Consider the following 25,703-nt stretch of genomic DNA (forward strand, 5'->3'; position numbering starts at 1 on the left):
CCATATTATGCCAAGCAGCTGGGTATATTCTTACCATGTTTACGCCACATCCAAAAATTTCGTTACTTCGTACGGCATGTCCTCACCTCCTTTTCTTACTCCTGAATACATCATAATTGTCAAACTAATAGAACAAACTTATCTGTGAAAAGATCTAAACCTGCTAAAAACTTCCTCATTCATTTCACAAATATACGTGGTCTCAGTTCTAATCTCAGTGATGACTAGTTCCACATACAGTCTGCTAATAGCATGTATTTTTTCCTCACAGAATTCCAGTTATCAGATGATTCCTCCACTGCTCATCTCAGTTGTCTGAATTATTCGCTGTATGATTCCTTTTCCTTCAAAGGTAGTCATCATCAGCCATTTTCAATCCACTGCAGGATGGCCTCTCCAGCAACTTTCCAGTTCCTTCTGTTTTGTGCAATGGCCATCCATATACTACCCACAAACTCATGAATTTCATCTGTCCATCTCCGTTGTTGTCTTCCAGGTTTTCTCTTAGGTCCTCTTGGGTACCATTCTGTTATTTTCTTAGTCCATCTGTCATCATGTCTTCGAGCTATGTGTCCTGCCCAAGACCATTTTAGTTCTTTAGTTTTGTAAGAATGTCCTTTACTTGAGCTTGCTGCCCAATCCATGTGTTTCTCTTCTTATCTAACAGTTTGATTCCCAACATAATTCGTTCCATTCTTCGCTGTGTAGTTCTCAGCTTCTCTTCCATTCTTTTGGTTTGTTGTTTTTGTTTTTTTGGTTTTTAGGAGCATTAGCAACTAAGGCCATATTGCTCCGGGATATGCGGTGGTCATTTCCTGACCTTTCCGCATCTTCCGTATTTGGTGGTGATGGGCTCGAACCCCGGTCTAATCAAGAAGTGTGTGCTACGCACTGCTGCTCCTTCCCACCTGGCTACGGAGGCGCCTCCATTCTTTTGGTGAGTGCCCAAGTTTCACTTCCATAAGTCATGGTGGGGAGTATACATTGGTTCATTATTTTACGTTTCAGACAAATTGGGATATTGCTCCTCAGTATGTGACTATATTTCCTGAATGCTATCCATCCAAAATTTATTCTTCTCTTGACTTCCATCCATTTATCATTATAAATGGTAACTGACTAAGATTTGCATAACTGACTAAGATTTTCCTCTAATTCTTTGGGATTGTGGCTTATGACCACAAGGTCATCTGCAAATCGTAAATGGTTTAGGTACTCTCCATTCACATTGACTCCTTTCTGCGACCAGTCTAATCTTCTGAAAGCTTCCTCAAGAGCAGCAGTAAACAATTTCGGAGATATTGTGTCTCCTTGTTGAACTCCTTTCTCAATTTTAAATTTATTACTGTCTTTGTCTAGTCTAATAAACGTGGCATTCTCAAATTTTATTCAAAATCATAATATGTGGGGTATCTATGCCTTGTCTTTCCAGTGCCCGAAACATTGCCTTATGCTGTATGGTGTCAAATGCCTTTTCATAATCCACAAATTCCAGGCATAATGGTGTTTTATATTCATTTGCCTTCTCCATTAGCTGTGACGTTACGTGAAAGTGATTCATAGTTGAGATCCTGTCCTAAAGCCAGCTTGCTCTTTCGTTTGATTCTCATCGAGTATTCTTTCTAATCTGTTAGTAATGACCCTGGTGAACAACTTTTAGATGTGGGATAACAAGCTAATTGGTCTATAATTTCCAATTTCTGATTTATTTCCTTTCTAATGCAGCAAAACTATGATTGCATTATTTCACTCCTTAGGTGCCACACCTTTTCTAATGTATTTTGTGAAGAGTCTTGCCAGTTTTTGTGTCATGTCTCTTCCTCCCAATTTTAACAACTCTACAGTAACTTCATCTTCCCCTGGAGCTCTCTGATTCTTCATTTTCTTCAACGCCTGTTCTGCCTCATCAGGAAGGATATCAGGTATATTGTATGTGTTACTAATTTGTGATCCATCTTTCCTACTGCTGGCATCATTCCCTCGCTCCGTGTAACTCTTTATAGTAGTTTTCTGCTATTTGAATTATGCCTTCTCTGCTATTCATAGGTACACCATCGCTGTTCTTCAGTTTCAGTATCATTTGTCTTTCTGTATGACTGCTGATTTAAATCCTTTGTTTTCCCTTAATGCTTGTTCTACTTTTCTTGTGGGCGCCTCCGTAGAAAGGTGGGTAGGAGCAGCAGTGCGTAGCACGCTTCTTGGTTAGACCGGGGTTTCAGCCCATGACCACCAAATACGGAGGATGTGGAAAGGTCAGGGAATGACCACCGCATATCCCCGGAGCAATATTGCCTTAGTTGCTAATGCTCCTAAAAACCAAATAATAACAACAACATAACTTTTCTTGTGTTAAATTTTCTTATGTCCTCTCTGAGTCTCTTTCTAATGGCTTTGCATAACTCAGTATACTCAGTTTTCTCCTTGTCAATGTTTTTTTTTTTGCTCTTTATTTGTCGTCTTTGGTTCATCATGACAAGTGTTTCTTGACTAATTTTTTTCTTCTTTGAATTTCTTTTTACCTATAGGTTTCTTGGGCTTTATCAATTTCAGAAAGTTGTAATATTCCTCTTTGATATCTTGGTCCTGAGCCATCTGCAGAAGCTCAAACTTGTTCTTAAGTTCCAGTACATACTGCTTTTTCTCCTCTTCTGTTGTCTCAAAGACCTTTGTATTATTTACTCGAGTCAGTTTTTTCCTTTCTTTTCTTACATCTATATCAAGTGTGCATCTTACCATTCTGTGATCACTTCCAACATTTACCTTGTTCAGGACAGTAACATAATTCACGATATATCTTCTGTTAGTGAGGATGAAGTCGATTTCATTAGTTAATCCATCTGGGCTCTTCCATGTCCACTTTCTGTTTGCCCTTTTCTTGAAAAAGTGTACAATACTGACATTCCTCTAGATTCTGCAAATTCCACAAGTCTTTCACCTCTTTCATTTCTTTCACCAATTTCAAAATTTCCTATAGTTCCCCTTTCTGCACTGTTTTGTCTCTTTCCAACCTTAGCATTGAAGTCCCCCATAATGATAGTGTAGTGAGTTTTCTGTTCATATAGAAGACTCTTTTGGTGTACATTTCTTCAACCTCTTCATCATTGTGGCTTGATGTTGGTGCATAAATCATTATAACCTTTAGCTTATACCTCTTAGAAATCCTGAGTTTAGTCTTTGACACCTTTGGTGATGTACTTTTGAATTCCAAAATATTGTTTTTTATATCTTTATGGACCAGAAAGCCAACTCCACCTTCACTCTTTTCACTGTTTCCACTGGTGTACAGCAGATTTCCACTTGATAAACTTATAAGTGATTCATTTCTTCTTCTTGTTTCAGCCAAACCGATGATATTCCAATTTACATTTTCTAGTTCTTTTTCCAGCTCTAGTATCCTGTCTTCACCGATGAGCGATCTTACGTTGTAACAGGCCAAGTTCAGTTTCCGTGCATGGCAGCCTGATCGTACCCAGAGATTCTTAGCACCCTCTGCTTCCACTCTGATCCTCTCGCTGCCGTAAGAGGGGGAGTGAAAGCCGCTGGGGACTGAGGGCTATTTGTTTCGTTGTGCTGTCATGTGCTGGAGGGTTTGGTCTTTTCCTCTTCATGCTGACCAGGCGTCTTGAAGAGAACCACTCTACATGTTCGTTGCCACCTAAGTGATGTAACAGGGCTTACCATTGAGAAGGTGTGCATGAGTGGATTTTAGGGAAGCCGGCCAACCGGACCGCTCCTAAATCTTCTGAAATAGGAAGATATTGGATCTATCAGTATTTTAGACTGAGTGTCTGGTAAGACACAGAATGCCTGTTCCCCCTCAAAGTGGTACTTGTGCATATTCTCTCTCTCAGAGTAATTTGGAATTCTCCTAATCTGGCTGGAACTGCCTAGGTTAATAAATAAATAAATAAATAAAAGTCCAGTTGAATGTTCTTGAAATAAGGATATAGAAGAATTAGCCTATTCAGAGTGAACACGTTGAGCTATTTTACATGTGTGGGATCTTGGGAAATATATCTATGATTTTACTTAAAATCATAGATATATGTCCATACATATCTATGGTTATAAGGTAATTTTAAGTATATTTCAAGTAAAGTGCCCATTTATGTAGAAATTGTCTTGAAATTTATCTGTCACTTACTGCCATCTCATATCTATGTTTCCAGATAATAGTAGAGACAGTTTTAATAGATGTCGGCATGAAAATATCTTTGAAAATGGAGGAGGCAGACATTAGTCCAAGTGATAAGGAAGTAGACTTTTTTCTGCATCGGCCAAGATAATAATAAAATAAAACAGAATATTCGTGCTATTCCTTCCCATCAAAGTAGCTATTCAATTTTGTTTTGAATTTAGCAAGGCTCTCTGCCTATGCCATGTTGGGAGGCAAATTTTTTACAAAGTTCAAAAGCCTGCTGCCCATAGGTGAACTTCATGAAATCCAATCTTTTATTATTCCCTGAGATTTTATATTTGTATCTCCTTGTTTGTCTCACTTATGAGGGGAAATACCTTCATTCATTAATTTTACTTGCCCTCTTCAGCACAATGTACACCTCAGTTATATCTCCCTTTAGATGTCTACTTATCAAACTGCAGTTCTCACCTTCTAAGCTGTTCTTCATATGTGCTTCAGTTTGTGGTATAAACTGGTCACCCTTCTTGCAATCCTCTCCAGAACTACTATTTCTTTTAGGTATAGTCTCCAGACCTAAATATAATACTCCAGATGTAATCTATCATCTTGTATGAGGGGGGGGTATCAAAAGGATTTTACCCTTACCCAGAAATAATAGCCCTAGAAAGGTGAATCTTCTCAGGAACTTTAATCCTTTTCTATGTACTCTCCGTGGATAGTCACACACTTCTCCCATCTATGGATCAGTTGTTTAATGCCTTGATTATAGAAGTCTGCACTTTTCTCCTGAAACCACAATTCCACTTCATTGATGACTTCCTGAGACAAATAAAAGCAGCGTCCCCGCAATGGCTTTTTCATTTCTTGAAACAAGAAGAGGTCTGACGGTGCTAGGTCAGGAGAATAGAGTGGGTGCTGCAGTAATTTGAAGCTGCACTGGGCAACAAAGTTGGTGGTGGCAATGACTGTGTGAGTCTGCATTGTCTGACAGAAGGCAGACACCTTTGGTTAACATTCCATGCCTTTCACCTTCAAAGCATCGCGTAACTTTTTCCAAAGATTTCTGTAGTATTCTCCAGTAGAACCTTGAGGTAGGTAGATAGGTAATCTGTCAGGATAACCGCTTTTCTGTCCCAAAACACATACAACATCACCTTCTTCGCAGATGGAGTGGTCTTTGCTTTTTTGTGAGGTGGGGAGATGTGCTTCCACTGCTTTGACATGTCTTTAGTCTCCAGATCATACTGGTATACTCATTATTCGTCATTTGTCACCAACCAATCAAAAAAGTTCTCAACATTTGCATTACACAAATCCAACAGTTGGCGAGAACATTGCGTTCGCCCTTGCTTCTGCAGAGGTGTCAGCAATCTTGGAACCCATTGTGTGGTGACCTTAGACTTATGCAGATGGTCATGTAAAATTCTGTGGGCAGACCCATAACTAATTCCTACTGCATTTGCGATGAAATGAATTGTTACACGTCTGCTGAGTGACAGACGTGTAACAATTCATTCCTACTGCATTTGCGATGAAATGAATTGTTACACGTCTGTCACTCAGCACCAGCTGCGCAACCTTTGCAATCGTCTCACTGTCTGTGGATGTTATTGGCTTTCCTTCTCTTGGCTCATCAAAGACATTTATATAACCACACTGGAACTCCCGTTTACACTTTTTTACAGTGTCATGCGATGGACAATTCTGCCTATACACAGCTTTCATTTCTTCATCAATTTCCTGAGATTTTTTGCCCTCCAAATGCAGGAACTTGATCACTGCTTGATACTCCACTTTGTCAACCATAGCATCCTTCCTCAGATTCTGAGCTCGACCTCTGGTGTACGTACAGGAATTAAATTTCACATGTTAGTTATTGAATATTTAGACAACTTATATTAAAAATGGCATCTCTCTCTCTCTCTCTCTCTCTCTCTCTCTCTCTGTGTGTGTGTGTGTGTGTGTGTGTGTGTGTGTGTGTGTGTGTGTGTGTGTGTGTGTGTGTGTGTGTGTGTGTGTGTGTGTGTGTGGAGATAGTAGTGGCATGTGATGCAAGAAAGCAAGTGTATGAGCTTATGCAGCATCAGCCAAAAAAACAAAAAAAAAAAAAAATAACACCATTCCCTCCAAATGCCTATCCAGTTCCTCCTTAAATTTATTTAACCTATCAACTTCCACAACGACAGATGGAAGTTTGTTCCAGCAATTAACCACCCGCTGGCTAAAGGCAAATTTCTGCACATCTATTCTACATCTGGCCTTTCTTAATTTGAATTTATGCCCCCTTCGGTTCGTAATCTGAACAAGTGGAAGGATCCCATCAGAATTCAGTGTGCTCAACCCATTCAAGGCCTTATACACCTCAATCAGATCACCATGCAGGTGCCTAGTCTCCAGCCACTGCAATTTGCAGAACTTAAGTCTCTCTTGGTGAGAGGATCCCGTCATTCCCCTCACCAATCTTGTTGCCCTTCTCTGTACACGCTCAAGTAAATCTACATCCTTCCTTAAATTAGGCCTCCAGACCTGTGCGCAGTACTCAAAGGCGTGGCCTGACCATTGCCTTATACAGAGGGATAATCACCTCCTTTTCCTGCTAGCAAAATTCCTATATATCATTGACAAAACCTCATGACCTGTCCTGGCAGCCTGGCTGCATAGCTCAGAAAACTTCATATCTGACTGCACAATTACTCCCAGGTCTTTTTCATTTTCTACCACTTTAAGTGTAGTACCACACAGTTGGTACGTTTCTCTGGGGTTACTTCTACCTGTATGCAGTACTTTGCATTTGTCAAGGTTAAACTTCAGTTGCCGCTTCTTAGCCCATCTGCCCAAATTATCCAGATCCTGTTGCAGTAGCACACTGCCATTACTGTCATTAACAACCCTGCCAACCTTTGTATCATCTGCAAACTTCGACATTAAGCCTGATATACCATCATCAATACCATTGATAAATATACAAAACAACAGTGGACCCAACACCGAACCCTGTGGGACTCCACTAATGACACGAGGGTGGTAATCAATGGGTGCTACTCCACGAAGAGCAGCACCCATTGATTACCTGCCAGAGATAAAGCATTCCGGTTAATAACTTGGGAACCAAGCAGTTCCGGAACTATGTTGATATAAAATATTTTTATTGTCTACGTATGAGGAACTCATTCCTGAAGTTATGCCGTGTATTTTTGAGACACCCTGTATAATAACAAAACTCTTTAATAATAATTGGATTATAGTACTTTAACAGATTAGTCAGGCATGACCTCCCACGCTGGCATCCATTCAAGATTCAATCCCAAAATGGTCCCGAATTGCATCATTTACCACACACATCATGACCTTCCTTACTATAAAAGGGAAGCTCACTTTTGTAGTGATGATTACCTATATATCTATAATCATGTTGGATTACCTGTATATCTCTAATCTCTCTATAGATAAAGAGGAGTTGGATTACTTGTAGTAATCCAAATCCTCCTTTAGTGGTGCTAAAGAGCAGTTTTTTTTTTTTTTTTTTTATGTGAACCCCAAACACGAGAGGTATTAGAACCTATAGTACTTAGTACCGTGCTTGGGTTGGAGGTTGAGAAGATGAAAGAAGATATTTGTTGACATTGCACTTGAACTTCTGTAGATTGTAATTTTCAGGAAATACGTATGAAGGAAGGTTGTTCCAGAAAACAGCAGTTGAATGAATAAATGAGGAAGATGAAAAGTTGGTTCTGTGGGTTTGAAGTTGGACAGTAAATGGATGTTGGCTGGTGGCGGCACGTGTTTGGACTGTTTTGAAAGAGAGAGCGGGAATTACAGAAGCCAGTTCAGAAGAACAGTGCCCATGGAAGTATCTGTAGAAGAGACATGCAGCAGAAACAGTGCGTCTATGAGAAAGCGAGTGGAGAGACTCTGTTAGAGATGAATCATTAATTAACCTAACTGCCCTCTTCTGAATGGAATCAAGAAGCCTGAGAGAGGTTTTGGGGGCACCACCCCAGATGTGGGAACAATATTCCATGGCAGGGCGGATTTGCGATTTATACAGAGTGAGCAGCTGTTTGGAAGAAAAGTGACGCCGAAAGCGAAAGAGAAAACCAAGTTTTTTAGATGCAGAGGAAGCAATATTTGTAATGTGCTTGTGCCAAGAGAGATTAGAAGTCAGGGTAATCCCCAAAAGAGATATATCATTTTGCCTAGAAATCGGAGTGTCACTAAACATAAGCATAGGAGCAGAAGAATCCTTTTTGTGAGATATAAGACAAGACTGAGTTTTAGAAGGGTTGAAATCAACTAAATTGTCTTTGCCCCACTGGAGAATTACCTGAAGATCGGCATTTAAGGAATTGGTAGCAGATTTTCGAGAAGTTGAAGCTGATTGAACAGGGCAAGGTTTCTCAAAGTGGAAAGTGGAATGCAATGTATTATCATCAGCAAAACTATGGATAGGATTTCCAGTCAATGGAAGAAGGTCATTGATATACAAAAGGAAAAGAGTGGGGGAAAGAACTGAACCTTGGGGGACACCGGCATTAGTGGAGAAGTTAGAAGACAGAGAGCCATCTGCCATCACCCTCAGTGAGCGATCAGAGAGAAAACTGGATAACCAATTGCTAAAAACAGTTGGCAAACCATAAGATAGAAGCTTGTTTAGAAGACCTTTATGCCAAACACGATCAAAAGTCTTTGAGATGTCAACTACTTGTGTTTCACCGAACCTTTCCATTGAATTAGTCCATAAATGGGTAACATAAGCTAGAATATCACCAGTGGATCGACACTGACGGAATCCATACTGGCGATTGTTGATCAGATGGAAGGTTTCTAGGTAGTTTAAGAGTTGGCGGTTAATTGATTTCTCCATTACTTTAGAAAGAGTAGAAGTAATTGCAATGGGACGATAATTGGATGGGAGGGATTTGTCACCCTTTTTAGGAACTGGCTGGATATGAGCAAATTTCCAAGCAGAAGGAAAAACACCTTTGGAATAAGAAAGTGAAAAAAGGCGGCAAAGAATAGGAGTAAGTTCAGAAGCACAGGTTTTGAGAACAAGTGGAGAAATACCATCAGGACCTAGAGCTTTCTTAGCATCAAGATTCATCAAACTCCTTCTGATATCCTTTTGACGGAAGACCACAGGAGGCATTGAATGGAGCGTGTTGGGAATGGTGGGAGGTGTTTTACCAAGATCATTAATACATGAGCTGGAAGAAAAATGGGATGCTAGAAGGTCAGCTTTATCCTTGACTGAAGTGACAACAGAACCTTCTGGTTTTGACAGAGGTGGGAGCAAAGATGGGCAAAAGTTGCGGCCAATAGCTTTGGCAAGAGACCAGAATGCTCGGCTACCATTAGGGTAAGAAGCAAGTTTTCTACTCTTAGCCTGTTCAAACTCTAGTTTGGACTGATTAATAATTGCTTTACAATTGTTGCGAGCTTTGGTGTAGGTAGAAAATGAAACTGAAGAATTAGAAACAGGCCAATTACGATATGCAACATTCTTCTCTTGAACAGCCTTAGAACATTTATTGGAAAACCAAGGTTTAGATAAGGGATGAGATTTTAAAGTGGAGTGTGGAATAAAGGATTCCATTCCTGCAAGAATAATTTCACTAACACGATCTGAGCAAACGTTGACATCAGAAGTTTTGAAACAGTAATCCGACCAAGGAAAAGAAGAAAAGAAGTCTTGTAGGTCATCCCATTTTGCATTCTTGTAATGCCAAACAACACGTGGTTGGGAATAGCCATGAGATAAAGGTTCCATTGGAGAAGAGACAATCTCCAAGTTGTGATCTGAAGTGCCTAAAGGACCTCTCACTTCAGCCGTGTAGTTAGAAGGGTTGCTTGTGAGAAAAAGATCAAGCGTATTGGCTGTATGATTAGGATTGTCCAGTATTCTTGTAGGTAAATGAACAATCTGTGCTAGGTCATTAGTAATTGCGAAAGCCTCAGCATCTCGACCTGCTGGGTCGGTGTGAATAGAAAACGGAAGCCAGCTGGAGTTGTGAATATTAAAATCACCAAGGAAAATTATCTCACTGTTAGGAAAGTTGGACTGGAGAAAGTCAAGTTGCAAAGAGAGGAAGTGAAAGAGCTCCAAGTGATTAGTGGAGTTGGGAGGACGGTAGAGACAACAGATGAATTTGACACAATGAGGTAGAGAGATTTTAATCCAGAGAAGATCAAAGAGAGGAGATTCCAAATTGCCAAGTTTCTGATTAGGAAAATCAGAACGGACATATGCACAAGTACCACCTTTAGGCGAAAGGAATCATACAGCGAATAATTTGGGCATCTGAGGTGAGCTGTAGTTGAATCAACCGATAACTGAGATTCTGTCAGAAAAAGTACATGGGGTTTGGCAGACTGCAAGTGGAAATGGACATCGTTGAGATTAGAATTAAGACCACGTATATTTGTGAAATGAATTAGGAAGTCCTTGGGAGGTTTAGATCTTTTCGCAGATAAGCTTGCTCTATTAGTTTGACAATTCATGGTTTATTCAATAGTAAGAAAAAGTGGGTGGGACATGCTGTATGAAGTAATGAAATTTTTAGATATGCCGTACACGTGGTAAGAATACACCCAGATCATTGACATAATGTGGCCTCGACAATGCTCTCCGCATACACACTACTCGGACTCCCTCCAGTCACTATCTGGCAGAGTAGAGGTAGCAAGATTATACACTAGCTGATCTGGAAGCTTCCTAGAGAGTTACCAATAGGTTCAGTCCGGTGTACTAACTAGCAGCCGCCCTGCGAACACCGGTTTAGAGCTGTACCCTCGAAATGTAAGGAATATTGGATCTCGCCACGACGTTCATCATAACCTCAAAAGTCATCAATCATACTGCATGATGGAAGAGATAGGGACGGGTTGACCGGAACTTTATAGTAATCCAACTGCTCTTTAGCACCACTATTGTGGATAAGGGAGACATTAACATTTCTCCAATCTAAAGGGATCATTCCAGAGCCTAATGATGCTCTCATTAGCATCCCCAGCAGTTTTTTACATGCACATGCTACCTTAATTATATTTGAATGTATACAATCCTTTCTTGGAAACTTTCCCTCCTTTTAACCTCAGTACAAATGCTTCTTTGGGATCATATCACTTATTTTACAGCAATCTGAGTGCTTCTAGTGTGCTTTTAACTGTAAATTATGTCGCGAAGTATCTGTTCAACTCATCTTCCATTTCTGCTGCACTTTCTGTGGTCCTTCCATTGCAGCCATTTCATTTACTCTTTTCTTTTTAGTGTTCAGTGTTTTCTCTTACTCATCTTTTGCTCATCTTACCCGACCATTAGTTTTGTTACATATCCTCTTATAATGGATATGTAAAATATATCAAATATATATATAATATAAAATATATATATCAAAAACACACGACTGTCTGTAACTGTTCTTGCTTGTTTCCATAGGCATGTGCAGCCTAAAACAAGAAAGGGGCCAACCACATTTTGAGCCCCCCCCCATAAAAATAAAATATTTTATTTTTAAATAAATATATTTTTATAAATACAAAAACCAAAAAAAAAAAAAAAAAAAGGAGATTAAGTGTAAAGTAGGGATATATAAATATATATATTGTTTACTTGTTTAGCGAGGGGAGGTACTGTGAACAGTAGCGATATATTGCATATGTTCTGGAGGCTACCGTCGCGCAGCATAGCAGAAATCTGTCTCAAATGAAATGAGCATGGAAATTCAAGTATCGGAATATGTTTTATGCATAAAAAAATGAAAATAAAAAATATCTATTTTATTATTTAAATATTTATTTATTTTAATTCTTTAGATTTAAAATACTTTTTTTTATGATATAACAAAAATGTCTGACACGTTAGGCTACGAGGACCCCTTTCAAGATTTCAGGGGGCCCCCCCTGTGTGTACACCTATGCTTGTTTCTTTTTTTCTTATGACATGAGGTTAAACCCACTAGTCATCCATTTTGGCCTCTTACATTTATGGAACTAAATTGTATGAATATGTTTGTCTTTGAGGGTAAATTCTATGAATATTTCAAGTAGTATATTTGTATCCAACAGCCTATGGTAGTCTCCCCAGTTAATTGAGCCTAAGAAATATATCACTCCATAATAGTCCTCTCTCTCTCTCTCTTGAAATTGCAGCTTTTATCTTTGATCACCTAGGTTTCTTTAAATACAACCCATTTAATGGTATTTTGGCCACTGTCTACTATTGGTTAGCTGTCAAGTTTTTGATACAGTTAGGCTACTCGGTGAGAACCAGATATAGGATATTAGAACCTCCTTTGTACTCTTTCTGGTGTGCTGGAATATAGAAATCATCCAGTTTGTTTGAAAAACTGACATTGCATCTCTCAGCCATTCTTGTCTAATTTTGGCTTGCAGAAGCTAAAAATTAAAAATACAGATAATGCAGAAATGAAGTAAATGATAAGTAAATAATAATAAGTGAAACATAAAAAATAGGTGTAGAGAATATTGCTGCTTCAACAATTTTTTTTTTTTTTTTTTTATTGTGGCTTTCTTCTTTGACAATAATTTTCAAGTTAAGGTTAAGTCAAAACAAGAATAAATTAATATTTAAAAGCTTTTGTGTGCAAAGTTTTCATTTCTACAAAACATCAAAATTTCATAAAGAAACCTACACTAGAAAGCCACCCCTGTTGAAAGCTGACTACTTTGTGGTGGATAACTTTGCTTAACAAAGAAATAGAAAATATATATTCCTTTTATCATTGATGGAATTCAGACCTTTCCAAATGAGCTTACATTGATTTTATTGAATTTTATATTGTGAAGATAAGGAAAGTGGGTATACTGTTTCTATGGTAATAACTTTGAAATATTAAGGCAACTGGCTTCAAAACTTTTTAAACTCCAAAAGACACATTTCCCATTTACATTTTTGTGCCTACGTGTGTGGGGGATATGTGCAGTCAGTTACTAGTTTTGGCATGCATACTCAGTCCGGTTTTAGAGGTTATGAATTATAAACATGTGTCTGTTCTTTGTCAGAGTAAGTTTCTTTCATGCTGCATATTTTTTGACAATCAAAAATAAGTTTTGTATACATCTGGAAAAAAATTTGTAACAATAGTTTCCCAGACACCTGCATAACTTAGTTGTTTATTAATTGCAACGTCCTGGAAGGTGCATATGAAAATAATTTACTCTGACTTGTTTTTCATATATAACAACTAAGCTATGTCATGTTTAAAATTATATATACATATATAGATCTGCTATGAATTTTACAGGTATTTGTTACATCTGAATGCCGCTTCAACACATTAGCTGAACTAGTTCATCATCATTCCATGCATACTGATGGTCTCATTACGATGCTTTTGTACCCAGCTCCCAAACGGAATAAACCTGCAGTTTTTGCTCTTAGTCCAGAACCTGACGAATGGGAAATAGACAGGACAGATATTGTGATGAAACATAGGTTAGGTGGTGGTCAGTATGGTGATGTTTATGAAGCTGTTTGGAAAAGATATAATATGACAGTAGCAGTAAAAACTTTAAAGGTATGTTTCTTGAGTAATATTAAATATAATTTCTTTATTAAAAATTTCTCATAAATCACAATTTATGGTTATCACTTTCTAAAGCTTTTGAATTTTAACCTTATATTATATATATATCAGTTGTAAACATTGATGGAAATAGTTAATAATAATCATCACCTGTATGGGTAGGTATATATTAAGTGTAGGGTATGGACCAATACCTTCAAGCACTGAGCTGCCAAAGAAGAGTGTTATTTAAAGCATAATAGTATAATATAAATTTTATTGCAAAAATATTAAGCTGAAGTTGAGGGTATGGATCATTGGTTTCCACACCATGTCTCAGCTCTTTGGTGTGCCATGAGTTTAGGAAAAACTCCATCGAGTAGTTCATTAGCAATTACTCCTTAGGGATGCTGCAAATATTAAGAGGATTATCCCAAAAATAATGTACACTGTGCATGTGCTCCTCACTATTCTGTATGCCTGCTTGACTGACATTTATCAGGAGTTTGACCCCGATATCATTGTGCTTGAAACAGGGTTCCTGCATTGAATACTTATGTAGAGGTTTTTAAAATAGGTTGGATTACAGTTTCTGATTTTTTTTTTTTTTTTTTTTTTTTTTATGTGAACCCCAAACACGAGAGGTATTAGAACCTATAGTACTTAGTACCGTGCTTGGATTTGAGGTTAAGAAGACGAAAGAAGATATTTGTTGACATTGGACTTGAACTTCTGTAGATTGTAATTTTCAGGAAATACGTATGAAGGAAGGTTGTTCCAGAAAACGGCAGTTGAATGAATAAATGAGGAAGATGAAAAGTTGGTTCTGTGGGTTTGAAGTTGGACAGTAAATGGATGTTGGCTGGTGGCGGCACGTGTTTGGACTGTTTTGAAAGAGAGAGCGGGAATTACAGAAGCCAGTTCAGAAGAACAGTGCCTATGGAAGTATCTGTAGAAGAGACATGCAGCAGAAACAGTGCGTCTATGAGAAAGCGAGTGGAGAGACTCTGTTAGAGATGAATCATTAATTAACCTAACTGCCCTCTTCTGAATGGAATCAAGAAACCTGAGAGAGGTATTGAGGGCACCACCCCAGGTGTGGGAACAATATTCCATGGCAGGGCAGATTTGCGATTTATACAGAGTGAGCAGCTGTTTGGAAGAAAAGTAACGCCGAGAGCGAAAGAGAAAACCAAGTTTTTTAGATGCAGAGGAAGCAATATTTGTAATGTGCTTGTTCCAAGAGAGATTAGAAGTCAAGGTAATCCCCAAAAGAGATATCATTTTGCCTAGAAATCGGAGTGTCACTAAACATAAGCATAGGAGCAGAAGAATCCTTTTTGCGAGATATAAGACAAGAATGAGTTTTAGAAGGGTTGAAATCAACTAAGTTGTCTTTGCCCCACTGGAGAATTACCTGAAGATTGGCATTTAAGGAATTGGTAGCAGATTTTCGAGAAGTTGAAGCTGATTGAGCAGGACAAGGTTTCTCAAAATGGAAAGTTGAATGCAATGTGCTATCATTGGCAAAACTATGGATAGGATTTTCATTCAATGGAAGAAGGTCATTGATATACAAGAGGAAAAGAGTGGGGGAAAGAACTGAACCTTGGGGGACACCGGCATTAGTGGAGAAGTTAGAAGACAGAGAGCCATCAACCATCACCCTCAGTGAGCGATCAGAGAGAAAACTGGATAACCAATTACTAAAAACATTGGCAAACCATAAGATGGAAGCTTGTTTAGAAGAACTTTATGCCAAACACAATCAGAAGCCTTTGAGATGTCAACTACTTGTGTTTCACCGAACCTTTCCATTGAATTAGTCCATAAATGGGTAACATAAGCCTGAATATCTCCAGTAGATCGACACTGACGGAATCCATACTGGTGATCGTTGATCAGACGGAAGGGTTCTAGGTAGTTTAAGAGTTGGTGGTTAATTGATTTCTCCATTACTTTAGAAAGAGTAGAAGTAATTGCAATGGGAAGATAATTGGATGGGAGGGATTTGTCACCCTTTTTAGGAACTGGCTGGATATGAGCAAATTTCCAAGCAGAAGGAAAAACACCTTTGGAATAAGAAAGTGAAAAAAGCCGGCAAAGAATAGGAGTAAGTTCAGGAGTACAGGTTTTGAGAACAAGTGGAGAAATACCATGAAGGCCTGGAGCTTTCTTAGCATCGAGATTCATCAAACTCCTTCTGATATCCTTTTGACGGAAGACCACAGGAGGCATTGAATGGAGCGTGTTGGGAATGGTGGGAGGTGTTTTACCAAGATTATTAATACATGAGCTAGAAGAAAAATGGGATGCTAGCAGGTCAGCTTTATCCTTGACTGAAGTAACAACAGAACCATCTGGTTTGGACAGAAGTGGGAGCAAAGATGGGCAAAAGTTGCGGCCAATAGCTTTGGCAAGAGACCAGAATGCTCGGCTACCATTAGGGCATGAAGCGAGTTTTCTACTCTTAGCCTGTTCAAACTCTTGTTTGGACTGATTAATAACTGCTTTATAACTGTTGCGAGCTTTGGTGTAGGCAGAAAATGAAACCGAAGAATTAGAAACAGGCCAATTACGATATGCAATATTCTTCTCTTGGACAGCCTTAGCACATTTATTGGAAAACCAAGGTTTAGATAAAGGACGAGATTTTAAAGTGGAGTGTGGGATAAGGGATTCCATTCCTGCAAGAATAATTTCACTGACACGATCTGACGTTGACACCAGAAGTTTTGAAACAGTAATCCAACCAAGGAAAAGAAGAAAAGAAGTCTTGTAGGTCATCCCATTTTGCATTCTTGTAATGCCAAACAACACGTGGTTGGGAATAGCCATGAGATAAAGGTTCCATTGGAGAAGAGACAATCACCAAGTTGTGATCTGAAGTGCTTAAAGGACCTCTCACTTCGACCGTGTACTTAGAATGGTTGTTTGTGAGAAAAAGATCAAGCGTATTGGTTGTATGATTAGGATTGTCCGGTATTCTTGTAGGTAAATGAACAATCTGTGCTAGGTCATTAGTAATTGCAAAAGCCTCGGCATCTCGACCTGCTGGGTCGGTGTGACTAGAAAACGGAAGCCAGCTGGAGTTGTGAACATTAAAATCACCAAGGAAAATTACTTCACTGTTAGGAAAGTTGGACTGGAGAAAATCAAGTTGCAAAGAGAGGAAGTGAAAGAGCTCCAAGTGATTAGTGGAGTTGGGAGAACGGTAGAGACAACAGATGAATTTGACACAATGAGGTAGAGAGATTTTAATCGAGAGAAGATCAAAGAGAGGAGATTCCAAATTGCCAAGTCTCTGACAGGGAATATCAGAACGGACATATGCACAAGTACCGCCTTTGAGGCGAATGGAATCATACAGCGAATAATTTGGGCATCTGAGATGAGCAATAGATGAATCAACCGATAACTGAGATTCTGTCAGAAAAAGTACATGGGGTTTGGCAGACTGCAAGTGGAAATGGACATCGTTGAGATTAGAATTAAGACCACATATATTTGTGAAATGAATTAGGAAGTCCTTGGGAGGTTTAGATCTTTTCGCAGATAAGCTTGCTCTATTAGTTTGACAAATTCATGGTGTATTCAATAGTAAGAAAAAGTAGGTGGGACATGCTGTATGAAGTAATGAAATTTTTGGATATGGCATACACATAAAAATATACCCAGATCCTTGACATAATGTGGCCTCGAAAATGCTCCCCCACATACACACTACTTGGACTCCCTCCAATCACTATCTGGCAGAGTAGAGGTAGCAAGGATACTAGCTGATCCGGAAGTCTCCTAAAGAGTTACCAATAGGTTCGGTCCAGTGTACTAACCAGCAGCCATCCTGCAAACACCGTTTTAGAGCTGTATCCTCGAAATGTACAGAAGATTGGATCTTTCCGTGATGTTCATCATAACCTCAAAAGTCATCAGTCATACTGCATGATGGAAGAGGGGGAAGGGTTGACTGGAACTTAGCTCTGTTGACTAAACATGGGTTCCACCACTTCCAGCCTCCAATAAGCAAAGTGGTGGTGGTATTGCGCTGGTTGATGAGCGTCATCTACCACCTAGTATTGCCTGGTAACATAGAGGGGTGGCGTTCCTCCGTGTGGTGTGGGCACGACACCTGAACCCCTGCTTATGTCGGTTCACGCCTGATTGGTCACCCACAGTGTGCTTGTGCATGGAGGTTATACCCAGGATTACTGACAGTCCCACCATTGTGAAGGTGCAAGCAGAGGATTTGGTTGTCACAGACTGTCCAGATTTTGCCAAAATTGGGTCCACTTGACTTGAATGTCACCAGAATATCAGTTCCATCAGCATACAGCTTGTCTGGCATATCTGAGAGAATGTCTGTCACAACCTCAAGGACCAAATGGATGTTAAATATGAAACTAATTATGAAATGTTCTCCAGGTAACTGTAATTTTCACACTATTCTAACAAAAGCTGGATATGATTGATTGGGCTATTATTCTTTGTCACCTTCTTCAACCAGTAAGACATTACACACACACACACACACACACACACACACACACACACACACACACACACACACACACACACACACACACACACAGTAGAACATTGGTTATCTGGAAGTCAGTTATCCAGAATAATTTGAAAGGAAGGCTGATCTTTCTTCTTCTTTTTTTTATTAATGGTACAGTAAGCTCCGGTTATAGTGATCATGTTTGCGAATTGAATTTTGATTATAATAAGTGAAAGATCAAGTTTACTACCTGTTTATAACAGATTGTACAAGCAAAAAGCCCAATAAACCGAAAACTGCAAATTGTTTTTATTGTTTTGTGGTTGTGACCTTCAGAAATGTGCTTTAGAAAAATATCACAGAGACTTCTGAGTTGTCTTGTAAACCATGAGTGAATTTCAGATTAGTTTTCGGTATGATTAATATTTACGGTGAATTAAAATTTCTGGAATTCGATATCGGATTGGGTAAGAATAATATTGGCTCGAAACTGTGATTTATTATTTTTCTTAATTTTTTACAGTAAAATGTGAACAAAAAGAAAACATGGAATTTTAACATTGCAACAAAAAAAAAAAAAAAATGGAAATTATTAATAGAATTAGAAAAAGTGAAAATTAAGGAAATCTCTCCAAAGAGTTTAATGTGGGGACTTCAACAATTTATAACGTCAAGAAAACAAGATTTGTGTTGATTATGGATAGTCAAGGAGGATCTAGCTGGAAAAAAACAATGTCGAAACATGAAAATGCAGCTTTAGAGAGTGCACTTTATTTGTGGTTTCTTCAGAAACGAGTTTACGTGAACCAGTGTTTTGTGAAAAAGCATCAGATTTTAATTGAAAATTAAGAGGTAATAAAGATTTTAAGGCAAGCACGGGTTGGCTGAAAAACTTTAAACTGAGACAAGGTATACGTGAACTAGATATTTAAGGAGAGAAACTTTCTGCAGCAGCAGCAGTGTCCTTTGAAAAATAAGTTTGCTTCAGTTATAGCAAATTACGAGAAAGAAAGCGATTATAATGTTGATGAAACGGGCTTATTATGGAAAACATTACCAAGAAACACCCTAGCCACTAAAAGAGAAATGCATGCACCAAGTTTTAAGATGAGAAAAGCACGAGTTACAATTGCTATGTGTGCAAATGCTACTGGGATCACAGATTATCTGTGCTCATTATCTGTAAGTCGAAAAAACCGAGAGCATTTAAAAATATTTCTAATTTTCCTGTTTTGTATAAAAATCATAAAAATGCCTGGATGGATGTTTCTGTTTTCTGAGATTGGTTTATAATTTTTTTATTTAATTTAATTGTAAGGTAAGATTAAATTTATTTGTACAAACTTACCAAAAATTTGGCTGTCCGGAAGAGGTCTGACATCAGTTATTCCGGATAATTGCGATATATATATCAGGCATTTAAGAACTGCAATGCACTGAGATAAATCAGGTGAATAGATTGATTAAGAACAAAATTAAAGGAGCGAAAGAGAGCTGGATCACAAAAAAATGCAGAGAAATAGAATCTCCGCAAGAAAAACATGATTTTAGTCTTCACAAAAAGGTTAAAGAGATTTCAGGAATCAATAGAAGGAAACAACCAACTTCAATCCAAAATGACAAAGGTGAGATTATCATGGAAGAATCAGAAAAACTGGATGTGTGGACTAAATACATAAGACCTCTTCGCTGACAGTGAATGTGAGCTAGATGACAACAACAATTTAGTGGTAGGGCCATCCATCCTAAGATCCAAGGTGGAGAGGGTGATTAAATCAATGAAGAAGGGAAAAGCCAAAGGATCTGATGAAATCACAGCGGAAATAGTCAAATTGCTTGATTGCAAAAACACCGACATTCTTTTTGAATTATTTAACAGAATTTACAACACAGGCAATACCCCTCAGGACTGGTTAACATCAACGTTCATCACTCTTCCCAAAAAAACTAAACACCGGGACTTGTGGAGACTTCAGACTAATCATCTTGATGAGCCAAGTCCTCAAAATTTTCCTAAAAATAATTCTAAATCGGATTTTCAGGAATTGCACAGTTTGGATTTAGGGAAGGACTGGGTACAAGAGAAGTGCTATTTTGTGCCCAGGTCATGATGCAAAGGTGCAGAGAACAACAGATCATGCCCATCTTTGTTTATTGACTTTGAGAAGGCCTTTGATTGAGTCCAACACACCAAGCTCATCAAGATCCTAGAGGAGTCCGGCTTTGATGAAAAGGACATCCGAATAATCAAACAGGAACCAAATGGCAACTGTTGTAGTTGTTGATGACAGAAAACATCAACATTGAATGTGGAGTGTGAGGCAAGGATGTGTACTCTTTTCCCCCCCCCCTCCTGTTTCTGTTTAACATTTACTTGGACATCATCTTCAAGAGAGCATTAGATATAAGAAATGAAGGAATATCTGTCAGTAGTGATTAACAACCTTTGCTATGCAGTTGACACTGTGCTTTGTACAACTAATATGTAGGACTTACAGATACTCCTCAGTCATGTGAGTGAAGAAAGAGAAAGAATGGGCCTCAGGATTAATATCAACAAGACCTCATGGTCCCTAATGGGGCAATGCCAACACCTCCCCTCATGTTAAATGGAAGGCTGATAGAGAGAGAGTTGACAAAATCAAATATCTAGGCTGTTGGATCAATGACAAAAACAAACTGGATATGGAAATAAAAGCAAGGTTTGAAATGGCCAAGCAGTTTTTCTTAAAATGAGACCTGCATTGTACTATGGAAACCTGGATCTCCACCTTAGAATCTGGATAATGAGATGTTACATTTGGTCAGTTTTGTTGTATGGTGCTGAGACATGGACACTGAAAACTAACACGAAAAAACTAGAAGCATTTGAAATGTGGACACACAGAAGAATGCTAAAGTTACCATGGACAGCAAGAGTGTCCTGTGGAGAATTGGAAAAACTCGGGAATTGCTGAAGGACATAAAGAAAAGAAAAATGGTGTAATTTGGACACTTGAGAAGGAACAAAATATATACTAATCAATTCCACTGCTAATTATTGAGGGGAGAATGGAAGGAAGAAGAAAGCCTGGTAGAAGACATACATCGTGGCTTGATAACATTAAGAATTGGACAGGACTGAACACTGAGTAGCTGTTCAGAGCTACTAGAGACAGAGAGACATTTGCCGTGGTGGTTGCCGACCTCTGTTAGGGGATGGTACACAGAGAAGAATATATATATATATATAACTTTGTGTATAAAAAAAAAAAAAAAAAACACTCCCATGGATTGATGCCTTATCACGGTGGGAGTATTTACACATGTCAATGAAGCTGAGAACAGTGCCATTGGAAACATATACTCCTCCTAGCAGGGTCACCCATGATAAACAGATCAAAGCTAAGACAACAGACTAAATCAATTAAAAATCTGCCAACACTCACTGGACCAGCATAGCAGATTATGGTCCATTCCCTCAACATTTAACAACAAAATATTCCTTCACAACAAAATATGGCCTTCATTTCCCAGAGGCCTCTGAGCTACTACCTATGGCAGTGGGAAGACCAGCTGAATGGTAGAGGGTGCTAAGAATCACTGGGCTCGATCAGGCTGCCTTTGGACTTTTAGACATTGGAAAGCTTCACTATTGGTCTATGATGGGGTGACCAACTTAATTAGTGATGCGATCTACTTTTTTTTCTCTTCAAAATGTGTCGCGATCTACCATCTCAAGAATTTCTTTGCACATGGTTAAAAAAGTTAATCAACTGAAAAATGTTGTTTATAAATTTTAAAATTAAATACAATTCAGAATTCTTATTTTAAATTCACACGTATTTAAATTTTTAATTTATGTGAAGTTTGTGTCTTCAGGTCATCTGCCAAGTTTTCAAAATTGGAGATATACTGTGATAAGAATCTTCTGTATGCAAGTCCATAAGAGTAGAGCAATTCTTCATTTTTGTTTGTTTCAAATACGAAAAGGCCAATTCACATAGAGATTGGAACCAAAACAGGAATTTAAAAGTTCAATTAATTTTTTTTACCTTTGGGTACTTTTCTTGGAAAACATATTTCCAAAAGTCTTTTTCCAGTGATCTGGCTTTTAAGAAGTTATCGTTTTGCAATGTAATATTTTCTGCATGTGAAAAATCTCAGAGATTTTTTCTGCAATTTGTTTCGTATCTAAGTCGGCATTAAATTGATAAGAAATATATTGAACAATGTCTTCAATTGTTTTAAAATCACTGAATGTGGTTTTAAAATCAACAACTTTCTCAATTTCAGAAACATATTTCTCACTATTAAATTCAAAAACAGGATATTTTTGCAAATGATCTTGATATTTTCAAAATGATTGAATTTTTTTTTTCCTTTGAGAATTTTGCCATTGCGAAAATTGATATTTGTATGCAGAGATACTACTCATGTCACCAACATTTTTATTTTTTTCCTTGTAATTCCAAATTCAGATCACTTAATTTACTGGTGAAATCTGCCAAAAAAAGCCAGATCACACAACCACTCCATATCTTGTAGCTGCTGATAATCATCTCCCCTTTGATCAACAAATATTTTAATTTCATTCAGCAAATTTCGGAATCTGTAGAAACTTGCTCCGACTCAGTCACCTCACATCTGTGTGTAATATCAGATCTGGTTCATTTTCATTAAGTTGCATTTTGAAAAGTCTCCTTTGAAGAGATTATCTTCTGATGGAATTCACGATATTTAAAGCTATGTCCATAACACTTTTACTATTTAATCTTTTGCTGGCTAACACTTGATGGTGGATGATACAGCGGTAACTCAAAAAATCTGGGAATTCATTTGGCACAATGCGATGAATCCATTAAGATTCGCCGTCATTGCTTTAGCTTCATCTGTTGTTATTGATATGAGCTTAAATAGTGGTAATTTAAGTTTTTCAATAAAATTTTTGAATGTGTTAAATATATCAAGACCTCCAGTTCTTTTTTTTTAATGAAACCATACCGAGCAGTTCTTCTCTAGTGGCAGAATCATCAAACACCATACGAATAAAAACAAGCGATTGAACTGTATCACTGATATCTGTAGATTCATCCAGTTGTAAAGAAAAGGACACACAATTAGCAATACGAGCACACAATTGTTCCCTCTCATTTTTTCGATGTGTCGCATCATAGTATTTCAAGATAATTGCAGATCTCGAAGAGCACTTTTAATTTCATTTTTGTTCTTGAAATTTTCAAAAAGAGAATCTGTTATTTCTAAAAATGTCTTTGATGAATTGACCATCAGAAAATGGTTTGCATTTTTTTGCAAGACTGCTCACTTCAAATGATGCTGCACTTACTGCTTTAGATTGTAAATCAAGAAGTTTTGTTGTGCGAATAATCTGGAGTTATATTCTTTTAATTTATTTTTTCTAAGGTCACTATTAGGCGGAAAATCCAATTGGTATTTACCATGGAGTGCGTTGAAGTGCCTTTGAAGTAAAAGCACTTCAACGCACTTCAAAATGATACGTTTTACTCTTTTTCGTAGTATTAATTTTAAATCAAAGGGTATTAAATTAACGTATAAGTACTGTATAATTATTAATATTAAGTAAGCTAAATAAGAATTCAACACATACACGATGCTCTCCACAATGTAACTGCGTGAATTTTCACTAGATAAGCCTAGTGGTTGCGTGGCGACAAGAGTAGCCACGTGGTTCAGCGGATTTGTAATAAGCTTATGCAGTGGGGCACATAATAATAATAACATTTAGATTTTGACTAATCAATTTTTTATATATATTTAAAATTCGTTGTGATCAACCAAAATTAAAGCCACGATCGATTTGTTGGCCACCCCTGGTCTATGAGAACAGGCTCATGCCTAGAAGAACTATTCCTGGAACTGGTCCTTGAGGCTGTCACAGACATTCTCTCAGGTATGCCAAGCTATTTGGGAGTCTAAAATGCCAATGGAACTGATATTCAGGTGACACTCCAGTCAAGTGGACCTATTTTGGCGAAGTCTGATTGGTCTGTGACAGCCAAATCCTCTGCTTGCACTTTCACAATGGTGAGACTCTTAGTAATGCTGAGTATAAACCCATATGCAAGTCCTGAAATATGGCACCTAGCATACTGGAGGTGACCATCCAGCTGCCAACCAACGTAAGCAGGGCAAGGTTTCTAGGCAAGATCATATATCTCCATTGGGGATTGCCCCGACTTCTAATCTCACTTGGCATGAGCACATTACAAATTGGAGCAGTATGTTGTTAAGGGCAAGTTGCTACAATGGATAAAAGGGTGGCTGAGTGGAAGAATCAATGGATGCTGCTCTTCGTGGACTAATGTTATTAGTGGAGTACCCCAGGGGTTGGTGTTGGGCCCACTGCTGTTTTGTATATTTATCAATGGTATTGATGAAGGTATATCAGGCTTAATGTCCAAGTATGCAGATGATACAAAGATTGGCAGGATCGTTAATGACAGTAATGGCAGTGTGCTACTGCAACAGGATCTCAAAAACTTGGGCAGACAGGCTGAGAAGTGGCAACTGAAGTTGAACATTGACAAATGCAAAGTACTGCATATGGGTAGAAGTAACCCCAGAGAAACGTACTAACTGTGTGTTACTACACTTAAGGTGGTAGAAAATGAAAAAAAAAACCTTGAGATTAATTGTGCAGTCAGATATGAAATTTTCTGAGCAGTGCAGACAGGCTACCAGAGCAGGGCATGGGGTATTGTCAATGATGTACAGGAATTTTGCTAGTAGGGGAAAGGAGGTAATTATCCCTTTGTATGAGGCAATGGTCAGGCCTTGAGTACTGCATACAGGTCTGGAGGCTTCATTTTAAGAAAGATATAACATTGTGTGAGCGAGTACAGAGAAGGGCAACAAGATTGGTGAAGGGGAATGAAGGGGTCCTCTTACTGAGAAAGGCTTAAGTTCTGCATAATGTAGCGTCTGGAGAGTAGACATCTGTGAGGTGATCTGATTGAGGTGTATAAGGCCTTGAATGGGTTGAGCAGGTCAGTTCTGATGGTATTCTTTCTCTTGCTCAGATTATAAACCTGAAGGGGTATAAATTTTAATTGAAGAAAGTCAGTTGTAGAATAAATGTGCAGAAATTTTTAGTCAGGGTAGTTGATTGCTGGAACAAACTTCCATCTGTCGTTGTGTAAGTTGATAGCTTAAATAAATTCATAGAGGAACTGGACAAACTTTTAGAGGGAATGGATGTGTAAAATAGTGTTTTTTTTTTTTTTTTTTTTTTGCTGATGCTACATAAGCTTGCATCACATGCCTCTACTACTACAAATATTACTACCTCGGCATAAAAAAAAACTGGGTTTTCTCTTTCACTCTTGGCATTACTTTTCTTTCAAACAGCTGTTCACTCTACAAATCTGCCCTACCATAGAATATTTCCACAGCCTGAGAGGTTTTGACTGTGTCCCAAAACCTCTCTTAGGCTTTTAGATTCTATTCAAAAGAGATCAGTTAGGCTAATTAATAACTTGTCTCTAACAGGGTCTCTCTACTTTCTGCATAATGGACA

The 25,703-nt window shown here is 38.2% G+C and overlaps 1 protein-coding gene across 1 annotated transcript in view; it reads left to right on the plus strand.

The window, feature by feature from the left end:
* The window catches only part of LOC150083920 (uncharacterized), a 259,821-nt gene that overhangs the window by 165,684 nt on the left and 68,434 nt on the right, over positions 1-25,703 (plus strand). Inside the window, 1 exon segment of the mRNA XM_090375830.1 lies at positions 13,405-13,677. Within this exon segment, the coding sequence (XP_090231956.1) occupies positions 13,405-13,677 (273 nt within the window).

This window comes from Mastigoproctus giganteus, chromosome 6 (genome assembly GCF_048544385.1).
Source record: "Mastigoproctus giganteus isolate SK-2022 chromosome 6, ASM4854438v1, whole genome shotgun sequence".
Lineage (NCBI taxonomy): Eukaryota > Metazoa > Arthropoda > Arachnida > Uropygi > Thelyphonidae > Mastigoproctus > Mastigoproctus giganteus.